The following is a 16,349-nucleotide window of genomic DNA, read 5'->3' on the forward strand; positions in this document are numbered from 1 at the left end:
CTGGGAGGCAACACCCTCCGTTCCGTAGCTGGGGGCTCCGAAGAGGGGCTGCACAGCTGCCCAGGGGCGCCGGCCCAGGCCACCCCTTGGGAAGGCAGCGTAGCTCCAGCCCCACGCAGCCAGAGCGCACCCCCCCATGGATCAACGCCTCCAGGGGGGTCTCGGGCACCACATTAATGTGGCCCACTCGGCCCCTCACCAGCTGTGTCACTGGCAAAAGGTCCCCACAACCAGCTGTGGCCACGCAGCCCCCAACTCAGCCCCCATTCCCGTGCCAGCCCCACCGCCTGCCCCGTGCTTACCTCAAACGAAGCATCACTAGACTTGTGCAGGTAATTTAATGACGCAGCTCGCTTCATGCTACAAGAAAGCAGAGGAGAGCATGTGTCATCCCGACCCCCAAGGTGCCAGGACCCCCTGTACCCAGCCTGGCCCTCAGTGCCAGGACCCCCACCCACCCTGTACCCAGCCTGGCCCTCGCAGCCCTGGTCCCTACCTGGTGTTCCTGGGCTCCAGGGGACCATTGCCCTGCAGTTTCTTGACCAACATCTCACTGCTTCTCCGTATCACATCCCGGATTTTTCCCAGGGAGCTGCTGCGCTGGAGGGTGCCACTGCCATCCTGGACACAGAGACACAAGCCAGGGCAACGGCTGAGTGGCACCGATCAGGCTTTGGAATGCTGCAGAAACTGGGCTTAGCTCCAAACCCCCTCTTGCCTGCTTGCACTAAGGATTCAGCCCTGGCCCAGAGCAGGCTGACTGCTCACGACATCCTCACCCTGATTCTCCACAGGACAGGATGGCCATGGAGTCTGGGACCACCACAGCCTGGCTCATCCAGGCTACCTCCCTCCTGCCCAGTGCAAGCCCAACACCCAGCCAGGCTGCTGCCCTGCACCAGGCCACCAGCACAAATGGCACTGGCATCCCCACAGCCCCGCTCAAACACAGCACAGCTCCATCACCTGCGACAGCTCAGGCAGCAGCAACCAAGGAGATCCCAGTGGCCAGGGAAACACCAAGCCCTGGTGTCCCAGGCTTGGAGGTAACTTTGTCAGGCCAGGACATGCTGCCAGGACATTCAACCCCCAGTTTGTCATTTGCTGGAGACTATCCTCCCCCTCCCCTTGCCCTTCCTCACCATGCCATTGCTATTCTTCCTCTCCATCCAGCATTCGTCCTGATGCACATCCTGGTCCTGCATGCCGGGTCTGTAGGCTCACTCACATCAGACAAGACCAGTCCACATGCACACACGGCCTTGTCCCCCCTCTGACAGGCCCCAGATGATTAGCTTTGAGCCTGCGGAGCAACTGGGGCAGCTCCAGCTGGGATGCTTTCCTTTGGCTGCACCAACACTGCATTTCCAAGCAAGCACCACTCTCCTTGGCCCCTCCGACTTTAGTGCGCCCGTCCTCACTAGCTGTCCCTGGGTGGCACTTTGCAGGGGTTTCTTTATGGCTGCCTGCTTTTTCCAGCGACCAAAACCAGCCCTAAATCTTGTTCCCCAGCCCATTTCTTCCCACATGCCCCCAGAAGTCCCCAGAAAGTGACTCTTAGCCCACCTGCATTAAGCTCCTTGCATGCAAGGTGCAGGCACGACACCACCTCATGCCATCATGGCACCAGGCTCTTCCCCTGCAGCCAGGCAGGCTCCTTACACAAGGCTGTAGCACCACTGCTGACGTGGGGTTACCTCTGCCCCGACGGCCTGACAACAGCAGTCCTCCCTGCTCCTGATCCATGACCCCTTGGTATCAGGGCAGGGGAGATGAGACAGGGTGCCAGCAAAAGCCCTCTGCTCCTTAGGAGGATGTGTGGGAACCCCTTTGGCCACCCCAGAAGATCAAAAATGCCCTGTGGCCCAGGCTGGCAGCAGCGATTGCCCCAGGACTGCCCATGCAGCTCTGCAGCATCTCTGCCTTAGGCCAGTCTCCCCCCTTGTACTGACCCCTAGGAGTTGTGGCCCTGGGAAAGGCTTTTCCAACACTTCTCTGCTTCGATTACTCAAAGCTGATCCACCCTAGACCTCTCTCCAACAGCTGAGCAGGACTTATCCTACCAGCAAATCCTTCTCCTGGTATTCATCTTATCCCTTTTTGGATAAGCCAAGCACATTGAACCTCTTCCCTTTCTGATCAGGATGGAGGGTCTCCAAACTGGGAGCCACGTGCTGCTGCTGCAAGGGACCCGCTCACCAGGAACGCAGAGAGCACCAGGGGTATTAGCAAGGTAACCAACTCTGCTCCTGCACCAGGCATCCTGGGCAGGTTTTGGAGGAGTTGCCCATCAGCATGTGGCACTAGCAAAGATGGGGGGTGGGGTGTCACCACCCTCCCCGCAGGATACTGCCACTGTTCCTTTGGCCAGGGCACACAAGCTGGGGCAGAGGAGAGAACACAGCTGGGGCAAGGGAGCGGGACCAGGGCACAAGAGCAGCAGGATCCAGCCAAGAAGCACGCTCTGGGGTCAGGGCTGGAGCATGGAGCCAGATTTTCCCAGCTGCAGTGGTGCAGACTGACTGCAGACCAACACCAGAACCACATGCTGCTGCATGCTGGGTTAAAAATAGCCTCCCTTCTCTCCCCACTCCCTCTTCTGCAGGGTTATTTTTAACCCAGAACATTGATGGGGCTTGGTTTACCACAGATCCCCTGCTCCCCCACTGCACCCAAAGGAAAAAAAAACAACCCAAAAGCAGCTCCACCACCGAGCCATGCTCCACTGCGTGCTCCCACCCTGCCTGCTGCAGGGAGGGTTGGGCAGGATTTGGCAGCAGATGGAGCTCAGCGCCGGGGGACACCATGGGATTATTTCTAGCTCATGGAAACACCAGCTGGGGAAGGCCCAAGCTCAGGTAGCCCAGGGAGCCCTGCCACACACGGCTACAAAAGCTGAGGTTAGCAGCACACCCCCAGTTTGCAGTTAGGGAGAGGCATGGTGGGGTTGGGTCCCTCAGCTCCGATGCTCAGCCTAGGAGAGGCGCCCTGTGTGCACACAGACCCCAAAGCACACCCACGCCTGCTCCAGCAGCACTTGCACCCACCACCACCGGGCTGGCCGACCGACGCTGGCCTCCAAAGCGTGGAAAGAAGCACAGGGCAGCGGTTCGGGTCTGTCTACCTTTAATCAGAGGTACGGTTGTTACAGCACCAGGTCCGGGACATGGCAAAGCACAGGGGCGGGTGGCACCGAGGCCTGAATGCACCCTGCGTTGGGGACTCACCGCTTTCCGGGAGCATGGAGCAGCGCTGGGAGAGGCAGGCAGGGAAGGTGGCAGCCCTAGAGCACTCAGCCCTGGGTTCCACAACCCATGGTCCTGAGGACAAACCTCCTTTCAGCAAGCCCAAGCTCCCAGGGGAGCAGCAAGCGCGTGCCCGAAGGCCTCCGCACCACCACGGCAAAGCCAGACCCAGGCAGACACAAGCACATTTAGTATCACAACCTTCCAGATGACTACTAGGAGAGAAACTATCTAGCTAAATAAATAAGAGAGGGTCCTGCGCTGGCCTCTGGGCTCTGTCCTGCTGGCTGCAGCCTCCCTAGCTGTCTTCCCAAGGAGATTCACTTCCTGTAGGAGGTGGGATGAACATGGGCACCCAAGGGTGTGAGGGTCAAGGCAGGAGTGGGCTGGCCTTGGGAAACAATCCCTTTTTCCCAGCAGTGACCGACAGCACCAGACACTGCAGGCGTGGAGCCCCACCAGAAGCACTGAGCCACCCCCACACACCCCCAGGGTCAGCATCGCCTTCCTAGCAGGGACAGGGTTACAGACTTCCCGCCCACTGGGCTAGGGACAGCCAGCGGGTCACAGCCCCAGGGCCCACGCCTGGCAAGCCAGGTCCTGTGCTAAAGAACTGCCCGTGAGTAACCTGGTACCTTCCTTTTCCCCCTGTGGAAACCCCCCACCCCGCCATCCACCCTTCCATCTGCCCACGCATGCTCCTAGCACCCCAAGCCCCAGCTCTTCCTTTCCTCACATCCTTCTTTGCACCTCCTTTTTTCTTCCCACCACTCTGCTCCAAACCAACCCATTCCCCATCTCGGCCACTTCCAATGGCCTCAGGTCTGGCCGTCTGCAGAACAGTCCTGCTTTCCTCCTACCCTTCCTCTGCCTCCAAGGAACAGCCAACAGCTTCACTCCCACCTCTCCCAGCAGCCACACTGGTGGATGCCGGAGCAACGGGGACCTGATTTACCCCTCAGTGCCATCAGGCAAGGAACTCGGCTACAGCATCACGTCAGGAGGTTACAACCCAACACGCTCGTCCTGGCAGGTGCCATGCACGGCCCTTGGCTGTCACCCCCTCATCTTGGATGTACGGTAGCTATGGGCCACCCCACGTTCCTGCACCCCTGCAGAGAGACTCACATGCTGCCCCTGGGTCACAGAGCTCAGTGGGGAGAATGACAGCGAGACTGGGGCTGCCCGGTGCTGCAAGGAGAGCCCAGCTCACTGGTGGCCAGCGCAGGTTTGCTACAGGGCACTAACATCAGCTAAGCCTACAGGGAAGGCACGACGGCCCTCTCTGTCCCAAAATATCCCCCCCACCTTCGTGCCTCCATCCTGGCCTTTGCAGGGATGAAGGGAACAAGCTAAGAGGGTTGAGGATGTCTAATGATGGTGGAGTTGGCACGCCTGGAGTGAAGACAATCCCCTGCAGGCCTGGTCCCCGGGGATGAGCGAGGGCAGGCTGGGAGTGGGGGCACGCAAGGGGACGGTGGCCTGTCACCCTGGCCTGGGGGAGCGGGCAGCTCCTCGCAGATTCTTCCTGCTCTTGCTGGCCACAGGACTGGAGCTGGGCCACGTGGCCTGGCACTCCTCTGCAGGCATCGCGGTGCCCTCGCGCGCCGGGAGGGTTGGGGGACTGGCGTGGAGGTCTTGCCGAGGAAGGAGGGATGGTGTGGAGGAAAAGTCGGAAGATACAACACAAACATCCAGGTGACTGCGGTGGAGGGGAAAGAGGGAGTCTCGGGAGGCATTTAAGCCTAGTGCACAGAGAGGAGAAAGACACAATTTACAAGGCCGTGAGGTTGTAGGTCACCCAGGGATCAGGTAGGACAGGGCCCAGGCTGCATGCAGAGACAACTGGCCGTGTCTGGGCAAGGAGGGTTCCTTGTGAGGCTGATGCAGCAGACTCACATCTTTGCCAGCACGCTCTAGCAGGCTGGCAGGAACAGCTAGCTTGGGGAGGAACAGCCTGGAGGGTTCCCTGCTCCTGGGCATGGTGTGCCTGCCAAGGCCCGAGTGCCACCGAGCTGGTGACATCCCTGCTCTCACAGCCCAATTACCTGGGCAGCAAGTAGCTGGTCCAGGCACTGGGGTGCTTCCAGAGCTGCCCTTGGCAGTAGGGCAGAGGCTGCTGGCACCCTGGGGACTCCCATGGCCCTGCCTGCAGCAGCTGACAGCTAAGGGATGGCAGCAGACACCGCCCTGAGGCAGCACGTCCCAGCTCTCTAGAGCAGTACAGGGAACAACTGGCTGTGACAGACAGAAGCAGCAGGAGCTGCCTCAGACTTCTTTTTGGGGGGGAGAGCTGCAGCCCAGTGCAGGGCTGCTGGCTGTGAGAGGAGGCTGGCTATGTGTGCAGCAGGCTGGAGGAAGCACTGAGCATCACACGGCAGCAGCCATGTCCCCCAGGGTGCTGGGCCAGCCCTCAAACCCCCTATCTACAGCTGGCTGGGGCCAGGGAAGCCCTGCCAAGGCCCCTGGGGAAGGGTCACATCAGCAGGGACTATCCACCTCGGCTGGGTCGGCCTAGGGGAGAGGGTGGCATTGCCTGCTTGCTTGGGATGATCAGACCAGAGCCGGTCAGGAAGGTGTCCCAGACCATCACCAGCGCAAAGCAAACACCCACCACCAACCACAGCCAGGACAGAGACCAGGTGGTGCTAATCCCAACCCGCACATCCCCCTTTGTGCTTGGCTAGCCCCTCCACTGTTGGGGTGCGCCAGGGCCCAGGGTTGGTGCTTTGCCGGGGCTAGAACCCTCTTCACTCCTGGCGCCCAGAGCTGGGACAGAGGACAGCCCTGCATCTGGCAGAGCTGCTGGGTCCCCTCAAAGCTCTGCTCCCCGTGTCTCCTCCAGCCACCTCCTGGGTACAATCCACAATCAAGAGAGCCAGCAGGCTTCAGGCTTGGGTGTTGAGGGGCTGTCATGGCAACAGGGAAGAGGAAGGAGGAAGGGAGGGAGCTCATGCGGGTGGGGATGGAGCTGAGCCAGGTAGGAAAGAAGGGTTAGTGACAGCAGATGGGAGGAGGGAGCGCAGGACTCCATATGCCTAGTGTGTCATCTGTGCCAGGCTGCAACAACCCCCGGGCACCCAGCTACGCTACGCTCTCAGCTAGAGTGTGCAGGAGGAACAGCGAGCGTTCACAGCCCTAGCAGCTCTTGACCCAAGCACCCACCAGCACCACGCTCGCTTGCCTCTCCTCCATCCTCCTCCTCACAGGAGAAAAAAGGCACCTATCCCAGACCTGGACCGCTGCCTTCCTCCAAACTCAGTGCGAGTGACCGAAGTGCCCCTCGGTCGCAGAGCAAGCCTAGACAGGCTCGGGTCACCCTGTCTGTGCCTCAGCTAACATCAGCCTCCTTTGCCACAACCTGGCATCCCGCAAAGGCCCGTCTGTTACGGCCTCTGCTTGGCCAGAGCCCACGGAGGGCGTGAGACCGGGAGAGGGGGACAGCACAGACCCTGGCTGCAGACTATTCCCATGCCCTGTAGCCACTCAGTCACAACCACACCAGGCACACACACGCACATAGCCCTTCCCAGGCTCAGCATTGCCCGTGGCGCAGTGCGGGACAACCAGCCAAGGTGCTCACAGAGGCCGCGTGGGCCTGAGATGGGGCCAATGCTCTCAGCCGGGGCCTCAAGAGGGGAGCAGCAGGGAGATATGTTAATAAGGTTGCAAGGCTAAGATTAAGGGCAGACCAGGACCAGCTCATGCTGTGCGTTGCTAGGGCCTGGCAGCCCCCTGGAAGCAGGAGCCCTCAGTTAGGGATATCTGGCCCGTACACCAGAAGCCAGGCCCAGGCATGCACCTTTGCGGGCTGGCTGGCTCATGCCAAGAAAGAGTGGAAGGAAGTGTGCAGGGAACGAATGGAAGTAGACAAGGATGCCACGACAGGCCACGCAGGGACAGTCCTGAGCCAGGCTGTCCCTTCCCTCTGGCAGCCAGCTGAGGCCATTCTTGATGGTGTCTTGTACTTACCCCGCTCCATTCCACGCCCATACTCACTTCCTCGCTACCGTCTGTGGCATTCTCGTACTTGACACTGCCCCCCAGGCTCCGACGTCTCTCTGTGCCGTCGCCCTCCTTCAGGATCTCCACCACCTTCGTCTGGTTGATCGGGTCGATGCCCTGCAAGTAGAAAGGGATAAGGAAGCACCATATTTTGCCTTCCACTGTTTTTTCCCTCTGGCAATCTGCTGCGGCCTTGCTGCGCTCGGTTCTGTCCACTCTCTTGGCCATTGTCTCATCGCAGCCAAAACCCTCCGGCATAAGATGGATGGAGCCAAATGCCACTCTGCATGTAGCGGTCCCTGTTTGGGTTCCCACCTCAGTGAGCCCCTACCACGCTGGGGGACAAGGGCTTGCTACCCCAAAGCTGACAGCTTTTTTTTCTTCACGTTTTGGTGCGTGAAAGCTCCTGCTGTTCTGCAGTCTTTGTGCTAGGTGCTTACAGCTCCTACTTTATTATTTGAGGATTGAGAGCTTAGGGTGAGAGGCACTCTAGGAAATCCCTAGTGTGTTCCCTAACCAAAACAAAAAAAAAAACCCCACCACCAAACCAATCAACCAGTGGAAAGAAACCATCCCAGTGAGTGCAGATCTCCTCAGCAGCTGACTTGCCCTAACACTGCTGGAGTAGTCCTGCATGCAGAGTGCCAGGCCTTCTTCCCCACGTGTACACACTGATGTCTGCTCCATCCGTGCACAACCCCACACGTGTACCCCTGCACAAATGCAACCCCAACCGCTAAGCTGCTCTGGTGTCATGGGAATGAAAACCAAGTATATCAGAGACTGCAAGGCCCAGCAGAGTCCCACCCCACAGCCCAAGCCAAATGCTGTGCCATGACCCACCATCCCAAGCCCCACAAAGCCCCCTCCACCGGGAAAGGTCCCTTTGGGGTTACCTGCCGCCGAGAGCGAACTGCACACTCCTCCAAGGTCTCAGCTGCCTCTAGCTTGCCCTGGCGCCGGTACAGCGCACCCAGGTTCCTCAGAGTGGTGTTCACAGTCGGGCTGCAATAACAGATGGAACATAAGCAAGACCCCTGGGGACACCCCCTCCAGATCCCACAGCCACCCAGGAAACAGCGCTTACCTGCTAACCTTACAGGCCTTGTACCAGCCGCCGTACTCAGCGTAGGGAGCGCTGTCTCTGTGCTTGCTCTGCAGGGTGAGGAGAGAGCAGAGCTGTTAGGCCCGTGCCTACTGTCTGTGCTCTCCCACTGGGTACCAGGGTCTGCACCAGTCTGCACCCCCCACCAGCCCAGCCTTCAGAAACACAACTTGCAAACAGTGATGAAGCCCAGCAGGTTTTTGGAGGGAAAGCTGAAAGACCATTTGCTGCAACAGATTTGAGCCACAAGTAAAAGGAATGTCCCTACCCCAGCAAGAACAATCCCATCTCCTTGCCCCTTCTGTGGTACCAAAGGCAGCAGGGATAACACAGCCCATCCTTATGGAACTCTGGAGGACATGATACCCACAACCCCCTGCAGCATGCAAAAGGGAGAAAAACACCCCAAAAAAGCCACCACAAAACCAACAAAAACTCCATGGGCATGCCAGGCAGCACAGGCGCTAAACCCCTCCAGCACGGCTAGCAAAAGGATCAGCCAGCCACATCCAAGCCTTCTGCCTGCACAGCCAGGCCTGCCCCACAGCAGCTGGGCCCAGCTGTCTCCTCTCCATGCCCAGCTCTTGCACCCCAAGGCCAGCTGGCCCTGCCACAGCCAGGAGCAGAGAGGCTGCTGGCCAGAGCAATGGGAGAGGGGACACAGTGTGATGCTCAAGGAGAAAGACCTAGGGCCAGGACAACTCAGGCTGCAGGCCATCAGCCAGCACTGCCCTGTCACCAGGGACCACAGCACCTGCCGGCAGGAATCCCACCGCTGCCGGTCCACACACTGCACACCCCGGTGCGTGGCAAGCCATGCCCCTGGCTCTGCACCCATGGGACACGCAGGCTGGGTGGGAAGCACCCAGCCCAGCAGGGATACTGGCACTGGGCAGGTGCAGGGGGCACCGCTTCACAGCAAGAGATTCCCTCTGGTTGGGGCTCTAGCCCAGAACAAAATGTCATCACCAGGACCATTTTTCTTACTCAGTCCCACTGTTTCTCAGATCTTTACCCCACACGCTGGAACCTCCCTGAGCCATAGGCATGCGTGTGCTTCCCTGGGCCTGCACACCCTGGGCAGGCACCAGAGACCGCAGAGCTCTGACCCAAACCCCTCTGAAGCTTGTGCAGAGGCAGCCCTGAGGGTGGCTGAGCCAGAGGTGTCCCGTCTCCTGGGGCAGGCCAGTCTGCCATCTGTGCCCAAGGGCCTGCCGCTGGCACAAGCTGGCCTCGCCCTCTGCCACCGAGAGCAGAGGGAGAGAGAGGAGTGAGGGCAAGAAAGAAGTGAAGCTCTGCAAGAGGTGTTTGATGCTTTTTAATAGGAGATGTGGAACATGGCACGAAGCAGAGCGCAGCAGCCCCAGCCCCTGGGCCAGCAGCACAAGCAGGTCTGGTTACTGCTGCTGGGCCAGGAAGGCCATGCCAGGCAGATGTGCCACGGACATGCTGCCCTGGGGATGGGAGCCCCAGGGGTAGGAAAAGCAGCTCAGTCCTTGCCTCAGGCTGTAAAACAAATCTCACTCCAACTGTAGGTCCCTGGGCCTGTTCTCTTGCCTCACAGCAAAGTTTGCATTGCTCCACCGGACAACTATCTACTTCTGATCTCTTCATTCTCCAAAGACACCACCAGAAGTGTCTCAGTCCCAGATGGAGCAAGGGGAGCCTGGTCTCTCCTCCAACTTTGACTTCTCCTGCATAGGATGGTGCCACCACAAGTGTAATTTCTGTGCAGCAGAGCCTTCACAGGGCAGCGAATGGAGCAGTGCAAGGTGGAGCCAAGCACTGCCCTGCACTAGGGACCGCAATGTGGTTCAGTAGGAAGACACAGCATGCTGGTGGGAGGCAGCTGCTAGTGCCCTGCTCTTCAGACGTGCAGGATGGGACCAGTTAGTTGCCAAGCCGAGCCTGCCAGCCTGCTGTCTGAGCCCATTAGGGACAGCACCTGCTCCAAGGGCAAAGGAAAGGAGAGGGATGGCATCTGCTCCCACTGCAGCTAGAGGACTAGACCAGAGCCCTTCATGCTGTTGCTTCACCCACCTGCCAAAAAGCAGGTGAGGCCTTAGGCTTGCGAAAAGCAGAGATAGGACCCTGCTACTTTTATCAGCTGTGCACACAAGTAACAAGGAGCCTCCTCCTGAGCAGTAAGAGCAACAGCTTCTTTGCCTCTCAGCTTAGGCAAGCACAACCCATGCCTATCCTCTTTCAGAGGCCAGGCAGAGCAAAGAACCACCAGGACCTGCCCTGTGCAGAGATCTTTTTCAGAAGGTTTGGCTCCGTTTCCTAAACAAGGTGATGGCAGCAGTTTCTTCTTGACCTCCATTTTTCCACAGGCAGCCTCAGGGCTGCTTCAGAAGTGTGTTGTGCTCTGGGTACGAGCAGTTCTTTGGAACAGAATGCCAAGGCCCTGCAGCACAAGCCCCTGCCATCCGCCATCATCTGCATGCCCTAGAGGGATTGCTGAAGCAAAGAGAGAGCATGCAGCCACACCCAAGAGTGAGAAGTACCCCCTGACCCAGGAAAAGCATCACACTGTCCAATGGGCCTTCCCTCCCTCCTGCCCCAAGGAGCAGCTGTGCTTCCTTCCCACTCTTCAGATGCCTCCTGGCCTTCATCAGGGGCCACGGCAGCTCTTCAGGCTGCAGGAAGGAGGGTCTGGCTGTGGTAAGAGGATCAAACCCCCTGAATTTCCTTCCTCTCCCCAGGCTCTTGCTGCTATCAACAGGCAGCACCATCAGCTCAGACTCACCTTGCTCATCTCCTCTCTCTCCTCTGCATGCATCCAGATCGGCTTGTGTTCATCTGTGGGGGAAGAACACAAGAGAGCTCCCCTCACCACCTCACCCTGTTGCAATGCCACTTTTGCTGGGGCTCTGCCCCCTGCACTGCCTGGCTAGCAGCTCACCAGGGCGTGTAACAAGCCTTCCAGATCCCCTGGGCCAGGGCCCCAAGAAAGGCAACGGACATTGCAAGGGCATGAACAAGGAAAGGAAGGAACAAGTCCTCCCGTAGTGGAATACTTGTGCCAGATATACAGGAGAAACTTCAGCCTGTGCCTGGGAATGATTGTGCCACTTGCTATTCCCCCTTTTAGCCACAACTGTTGCCAGCCCAGTAAAGACTGGCAGCCAGAGCTCTCCCAGCCTCCTCTGAGAGAAGAGGGGGAGCAGCGTAGCACACTAGAATGGCAGTGTCTCAAGGGCTGCCCAAAGCAGGGCGCTGCAAGGCACCTCAGCCCTCTGCCAGGGGGACAGCAGAACCAGCCAAGCCTAGGCTGGGCTCAGGAACCCAAACTGCTCACCCTTCCCCATCCCCAACAGCTTCTGTACAAACCGTCCACAGAGCCGAACTCCTTCACGTGAGCACGGGTGAGGATCTCCTTGTACAGGACCTCTGCATCTTTGTATTTGCCTTGCTTCAGGTAACAGGAGGCCTGCAACCAAGAAAACAGCTCCAGCCCCACTGCGCAACACAGATCAACTCTCCCCGCCTCCCCCTTCTTGTGGTTCTCTCTGCTTCCTCAAGCACCGGGCAACGCTCACCTTTCCCATGGTACCACTCCCCACCCCCACTGGCCTTATAGATCAACTCTCCCCGCCTCCCCTTTCTTGCGGTTCTCTCTCTGCTTCCTCAAGCACTGGGCAACGCTCACCTTTCCCATGGCACCACTCCCCACCCCCACTGGCCTTTCCCCAGGGTCTCACCAGGTTGTTCTTGGTCTTGGCCACGTTGGGGTCATCAGGACCCAGGCAGTTCTCATAGATCTCCAGGGCCCGGCAGTAATAGTACTCCACCTCATCATACTTGCCCTGGTTCTGGCACAGCAGGGCCAGATTGTTCAGCTGCTTGGCCACATCGGGATGGTCTTTGCCTAGGACCTGAGTGAACAAAAGACAAGCCACAAAAAGTCAACACTGAAAGACCACAGTGGAGTCCTGGAGATAGGTACTGTAGTCCCTCCAGGACATGCCTATGTCAGAAAAGATCCAAGGACTAGGGAGGTAGAGAGGAGAAATCCCAGCTTTCACCTCCTGCCAGGCCTCTCCAAGGCCACAAACACTGAAGAGACAGGAAGGGGGTGGCAGAATCAGCAGCCAAAGAGACTAGGTAGGTCCTGGATCTCTCAGGTGCAGTGAGGTAATGGGAAAACCCTCAGGGAGAACTGGAAGGAAGTAAGGAAAGTGTGGGAAACCAGTACCTTCTCACGGATCTCCAGGGCTCGCTTACACAGTGGCTCTGCTTCTTTGTACTTCCCTCTCTTGCCATAGAGAACAGCCAGATTGTTCAAAGTTGCTGCCACCTGCAGAGACATAAGCTTCTCCATGAAACAAAGCAGAATCTACTGGGACCAAACAAGGGGTGCAAGCAGCAGGAACAGTGACTGTCTCAATTCCTTCATGCTACTTCTGAAGAGAACAAGGTCCAGCAGCAGAAGGCTACCCTGCCTACATCGCAGGATCCAGAAGCCAACTCCCAAGAGGCCACAGTGAACAAGACAGCAGGGAATACTGAAGCAGTAAACCCGAGCCCCACCTCGTGTGAAGAGTCCCCATTGCATCCCAGAACGCACTGCTGCCCACGGCAGTCCTGCTGCAGACACACCACGACAGCACCGTTCTAACCCACGGAAGTGGCTGGCAGAGGAGGGAGACACTCACCGCCGGGTGGTCTTTGCCCAGGGTCTTCTCACGGATGGAGAGAGCATCGTTCAAGAGGTGCGCTGCCTCTTTGTATTTATTCTGATCCCTGCGGTGCAAAGCCAGCCAAAGTTAGTTGGGATGTGGACACCACAGCCCGTGGCAAGCAGAACTGCTAAAAGCAGTCCTCCTTCCACACAGATCCAGCCCCCACAGCCCTTTCATCTCTCCATTCCTCCCCAGCTTAGACAATCCCTAATTATATCAGGGAGCTTGGCAGTCTCAATACCTCATATGTGCCAAAACCTTTTTGAAAGGCAAGGCACTGAGAGCTGAGGGAGCTCCCTGTCACCAGAATGTGTTGTCCTGGTAAGTGGGAGAGGCAGGAAGCCCTTCCTGCCCAGTCCTGCCCTCCCCACCACGCTCACCTGTACACTAATGCCAGGATGTTGAGCATGGTGGCCACATCAGGGTGATCATGGCCCGATGTCTTCTCCAGGTCCTCCAGCGCCTGCTTGCAGAGCGGCACAGCCACCTCGTAGCGTCCCTGCGAGGCGTACTGGATGACAAGGTTGTGGAGGGTGCGCAGGCGTGCGGGAATCTCGTAGCCTCCCTGCTGGGCAGCTGCCACCGCACTGCTGTGCTGGTGGGGCACTGCAGGCACAGAGGGACAAACAGGGGCACGGTTGGCACAGGAGGCTTGAACAGACACAGCCAGCAACCACGCATGAGAAAACACTTACATCCAGGACCATGCTCCTCCTCCTCGTTTGGGAACAGATCATCCAGAGAGTCCTTGGTGGAGTCACCCTCCTTCTCCTCCTGAGAGGATGGGAATCACAATACCGTTGGTGCTCAAAGGAGACAGCAACAGCCTGGGCTGTCAGCTGCCAACCTCTCCTCCCTGCTGCAGACCACCACCACCCTCAACTTCCCCTGTCATCTCTGCCACCACCTTCCCCCCCAGCCAACACACCTAACAAAACCGGGTTTCCCCAGCGCATCCTGGCACGCTACTCCATGTTCTCCCGGAGACCCTGCCCCACACAGGCTCCCTTTAGTTACAGGCATTGCTGCACACAGTAGCTGGGAGGGGTAAAATCCAGGGCAACACCTAGGTCATCCTGCTGGTCCAACCTCTCCCACCCCCAAAGGCGGCTGCTCGACAGGCCAAGGGCATACCGAAGGCGAGACATCCTCATCGTACTTCTTCAGCTGGTTCATGAACTCAAGGTGTTTCTTCTCCTCCTCCAGCTGAGCCACGGTTTGCTCACTGCGCTGCAGCTTCTGCTGGGTGTTGGCAAGCTCGTCGCGCAGCCACTGGTTCTCCTGGCACAGCCTCCGCACCTGAGCGCGCAGCTTCTGCTTCTCCGACTCCACGGCATTCAGATGGTTGGACAACGCCATCATCACCTTGTCAAGAGTCCCAGTTAGCACCAACCACAACCTGTATCTCCCTCACGCCCACACTTAGGGCCCGCCCTTGCCTTCTACACGCGATCCCTGGCTGCCCCTCAGCTTATGGGGAATGGCTATGTGCCCGCCTTCCCCATCAGTCCTGCGTTACACCTGGGGGGCTGCAGTGATGCCCCCATCACTCTCACCTGAGCTTCTCCGAGCCCCAGTTCGATCATCTCCACCGACTTGCGCAGCAGGTTGGACTTCTCATGCACGAGATTGGCTTCTTCATCTTTCTTCAGGCACTTGATGGTCTCCAGCAAGCTGTGCAGGATGGAGTTGTGCTCATTCTTGAGCGCCTCCAGCCCTTGCATCACCAGCTTGGTGTTGGAAATGATCTCCTCTTGGCTCAGCTTGTCCAGTTTCTCCTCTCTTGGGTACACCATGGTGGACATAGTCCTGCTCCTGCAGCGCTGCGCAGAGAGAGACACAAAACCAGAGTGCCTCAGTGCTGTTTCAGAGCCACAACCAGACACGAGCATCACAGCCTCCTCCAAGCAGCCAGACAGTGTTCAACCGGTTGCCCACACTAAGCCCTTCGTCTCTCCCTCTCCCGTTGGCAGCAGGCAGCTGTCAGGGCATGTGCCTCTGCTTTCGTGGTACAGAGCGCTGGCCACCACTGCAGGTGGCACACGTGGACAGGAGGCAAAAAGGCTAAAAATCAGTGCTGACCTCCAACACCCCCACACTCCCAGCAGCAAGGAAAGCTGATTTAGCTTCCATTTAAGAGCGGAGATTTGTAGTTGGCAGCTGGGGTTGCAACGCATACACCTCCAGCCCACCGACCACTGATGCGAGGGGGCTGTCGGAGCTCAACAGCTCTTCCAACTGCAGAGGAAAGGGAACAGAAAAGTGGAGGATTGCCAGCTCCAAGCTTCCTGCTTCCTCCATGGAAAATCTCCTGGAAGAGCATCTCTCAGACAGGGAGGCCATCAGTGGCCTTACTGGGCCAAACAAAAAAATCCCCTGACTAGAAGAGTACACCCTGATGATCCCAGCACAGCATGGCCATAAGGGCGATAAGGGACATCACACCTCCAGCATGAACCGAGTCAGCCTGTGTGGGTGTCAGCCTGAAACACTGACAGCTTTTCCAGCTTCGTTCCCCCCTGCTGCCAGCCCAATGGCTCCCCCAGTCCCCCCAGGTATACAACAGGAGAGTACCGAGCTGCTGCCTTTGCACAGGGACACCAAGTCCCACTGGGACCCACAGTGCTGCAAGATCCTAGCACAGAAAACCCAGGAGCTAGGGAAACAGCAGGCCAGAGGGCAAGAGGCACAAGAAGCAGGCAAACCCTCTTACAACAGGCTGACAGTGCTCTTGCTACCCCACCACTCACTCACCCAGCCTCACCCCCACTGCCCTTCCTGCTGGGCCACCCCAGCAGGCTCTTCGGGTGCCTCAGCACCAGGAGGAAAGCTACCCCCCACCTGGCTATCGGTCACTCGAGGCCAGCAGGCAGGAGCAGCAACCTGAGCACCCGGGGCTGTGCTGGCAGGAAGCTGGCCAACCGCCCAGGCACTACGAGGGAGGAGGCAGGGGGAGAGAGCTGCCAACAGATTTGGCTTTGTCCTCCTGCAGGAGCCACCTCTGCGTGGTTTGAGCTCTTTGTTCAGCCTTGTTTACTGAGCAAGCAGAAGTTATGCCCCAGTACAGGAGCAGAGAGCAGAGCTCCCCTTCTTGGCACTGCTCCTTTCTTCCCCAGCTCTGCCCCGTGGAGCTCAAGGCAAGCTCCCAGCTCACCCACCACTACCCCAGCCCAGGAGCGGGCCCTGAGCCACAGATGGGGCTGGTTTCTTCTTCGCTGCCGCACTGAAAGCAAAGATGGCAAACAGCGATGCACACTCACCCCTCAGGAAAGGCAGCAAACTCTTGACACACTGCGGAGACCTTACCGA

The 16,349-nt window shown here is 58.4% G+C and overlaps 1 protein-coding gene across 1 annotated transcript; it reads right to left on the bottom strand.

Moving 5' to 3' along the window:
* Nucleotides 1-302: 302 nt before the first annotated feature.
* LOC104514672 (kinesin light chain 1-like) lies at nucleotides 303-14,866 on the bottom strand (the record flags this gene model as incomplete). Its single annotated transcript, XM_010158417.1, has 14 exons — nucleotides 14,597-14,866; nucleotides 14,175-14,405; nucleotides 13,730-13,814; nucleotides 13,421-13,616; nucleotides 13,014-13,101; nucleotides 12,554-12,655; nucleotides 12,060-12,233; nucleotides 11,689-11,788; nucleotides 11,105-11,157; nucleotides 8,338-8,405; nucleotides 8,147-8,255; nucleotides 7,218-7,367; nucleotides 497-621; nucleotides 303-360 (listed from the first exon to the last, which is right to left on the bottom strand). Coding segments are annotated over exons 1-14 (1,788 nt in total), but the record flags the coding sequence as incomplete, so codon positions are not given.
* Between the last annotated feature and the right edge of the window lie 1,483 nt (nucleotides 14,867-16,349).

This window comes from Eurypyga helias, unplaced genomic scaffold (genome assembly GCF_000690775.1).
Source record: "Eurypyga helias isolate BGI_N326 unplaced genomic scaffold, ASM69077v1 scaffold19939, whole genome shotgun sequence".
NCBI classification, from domain to species: domain Eukaryota; kingdom Metazoa; phylum Chordata; class Aves; order Eurypygiformes; family Eurypygidae; genus Eurypyga; species Eurypyga helias.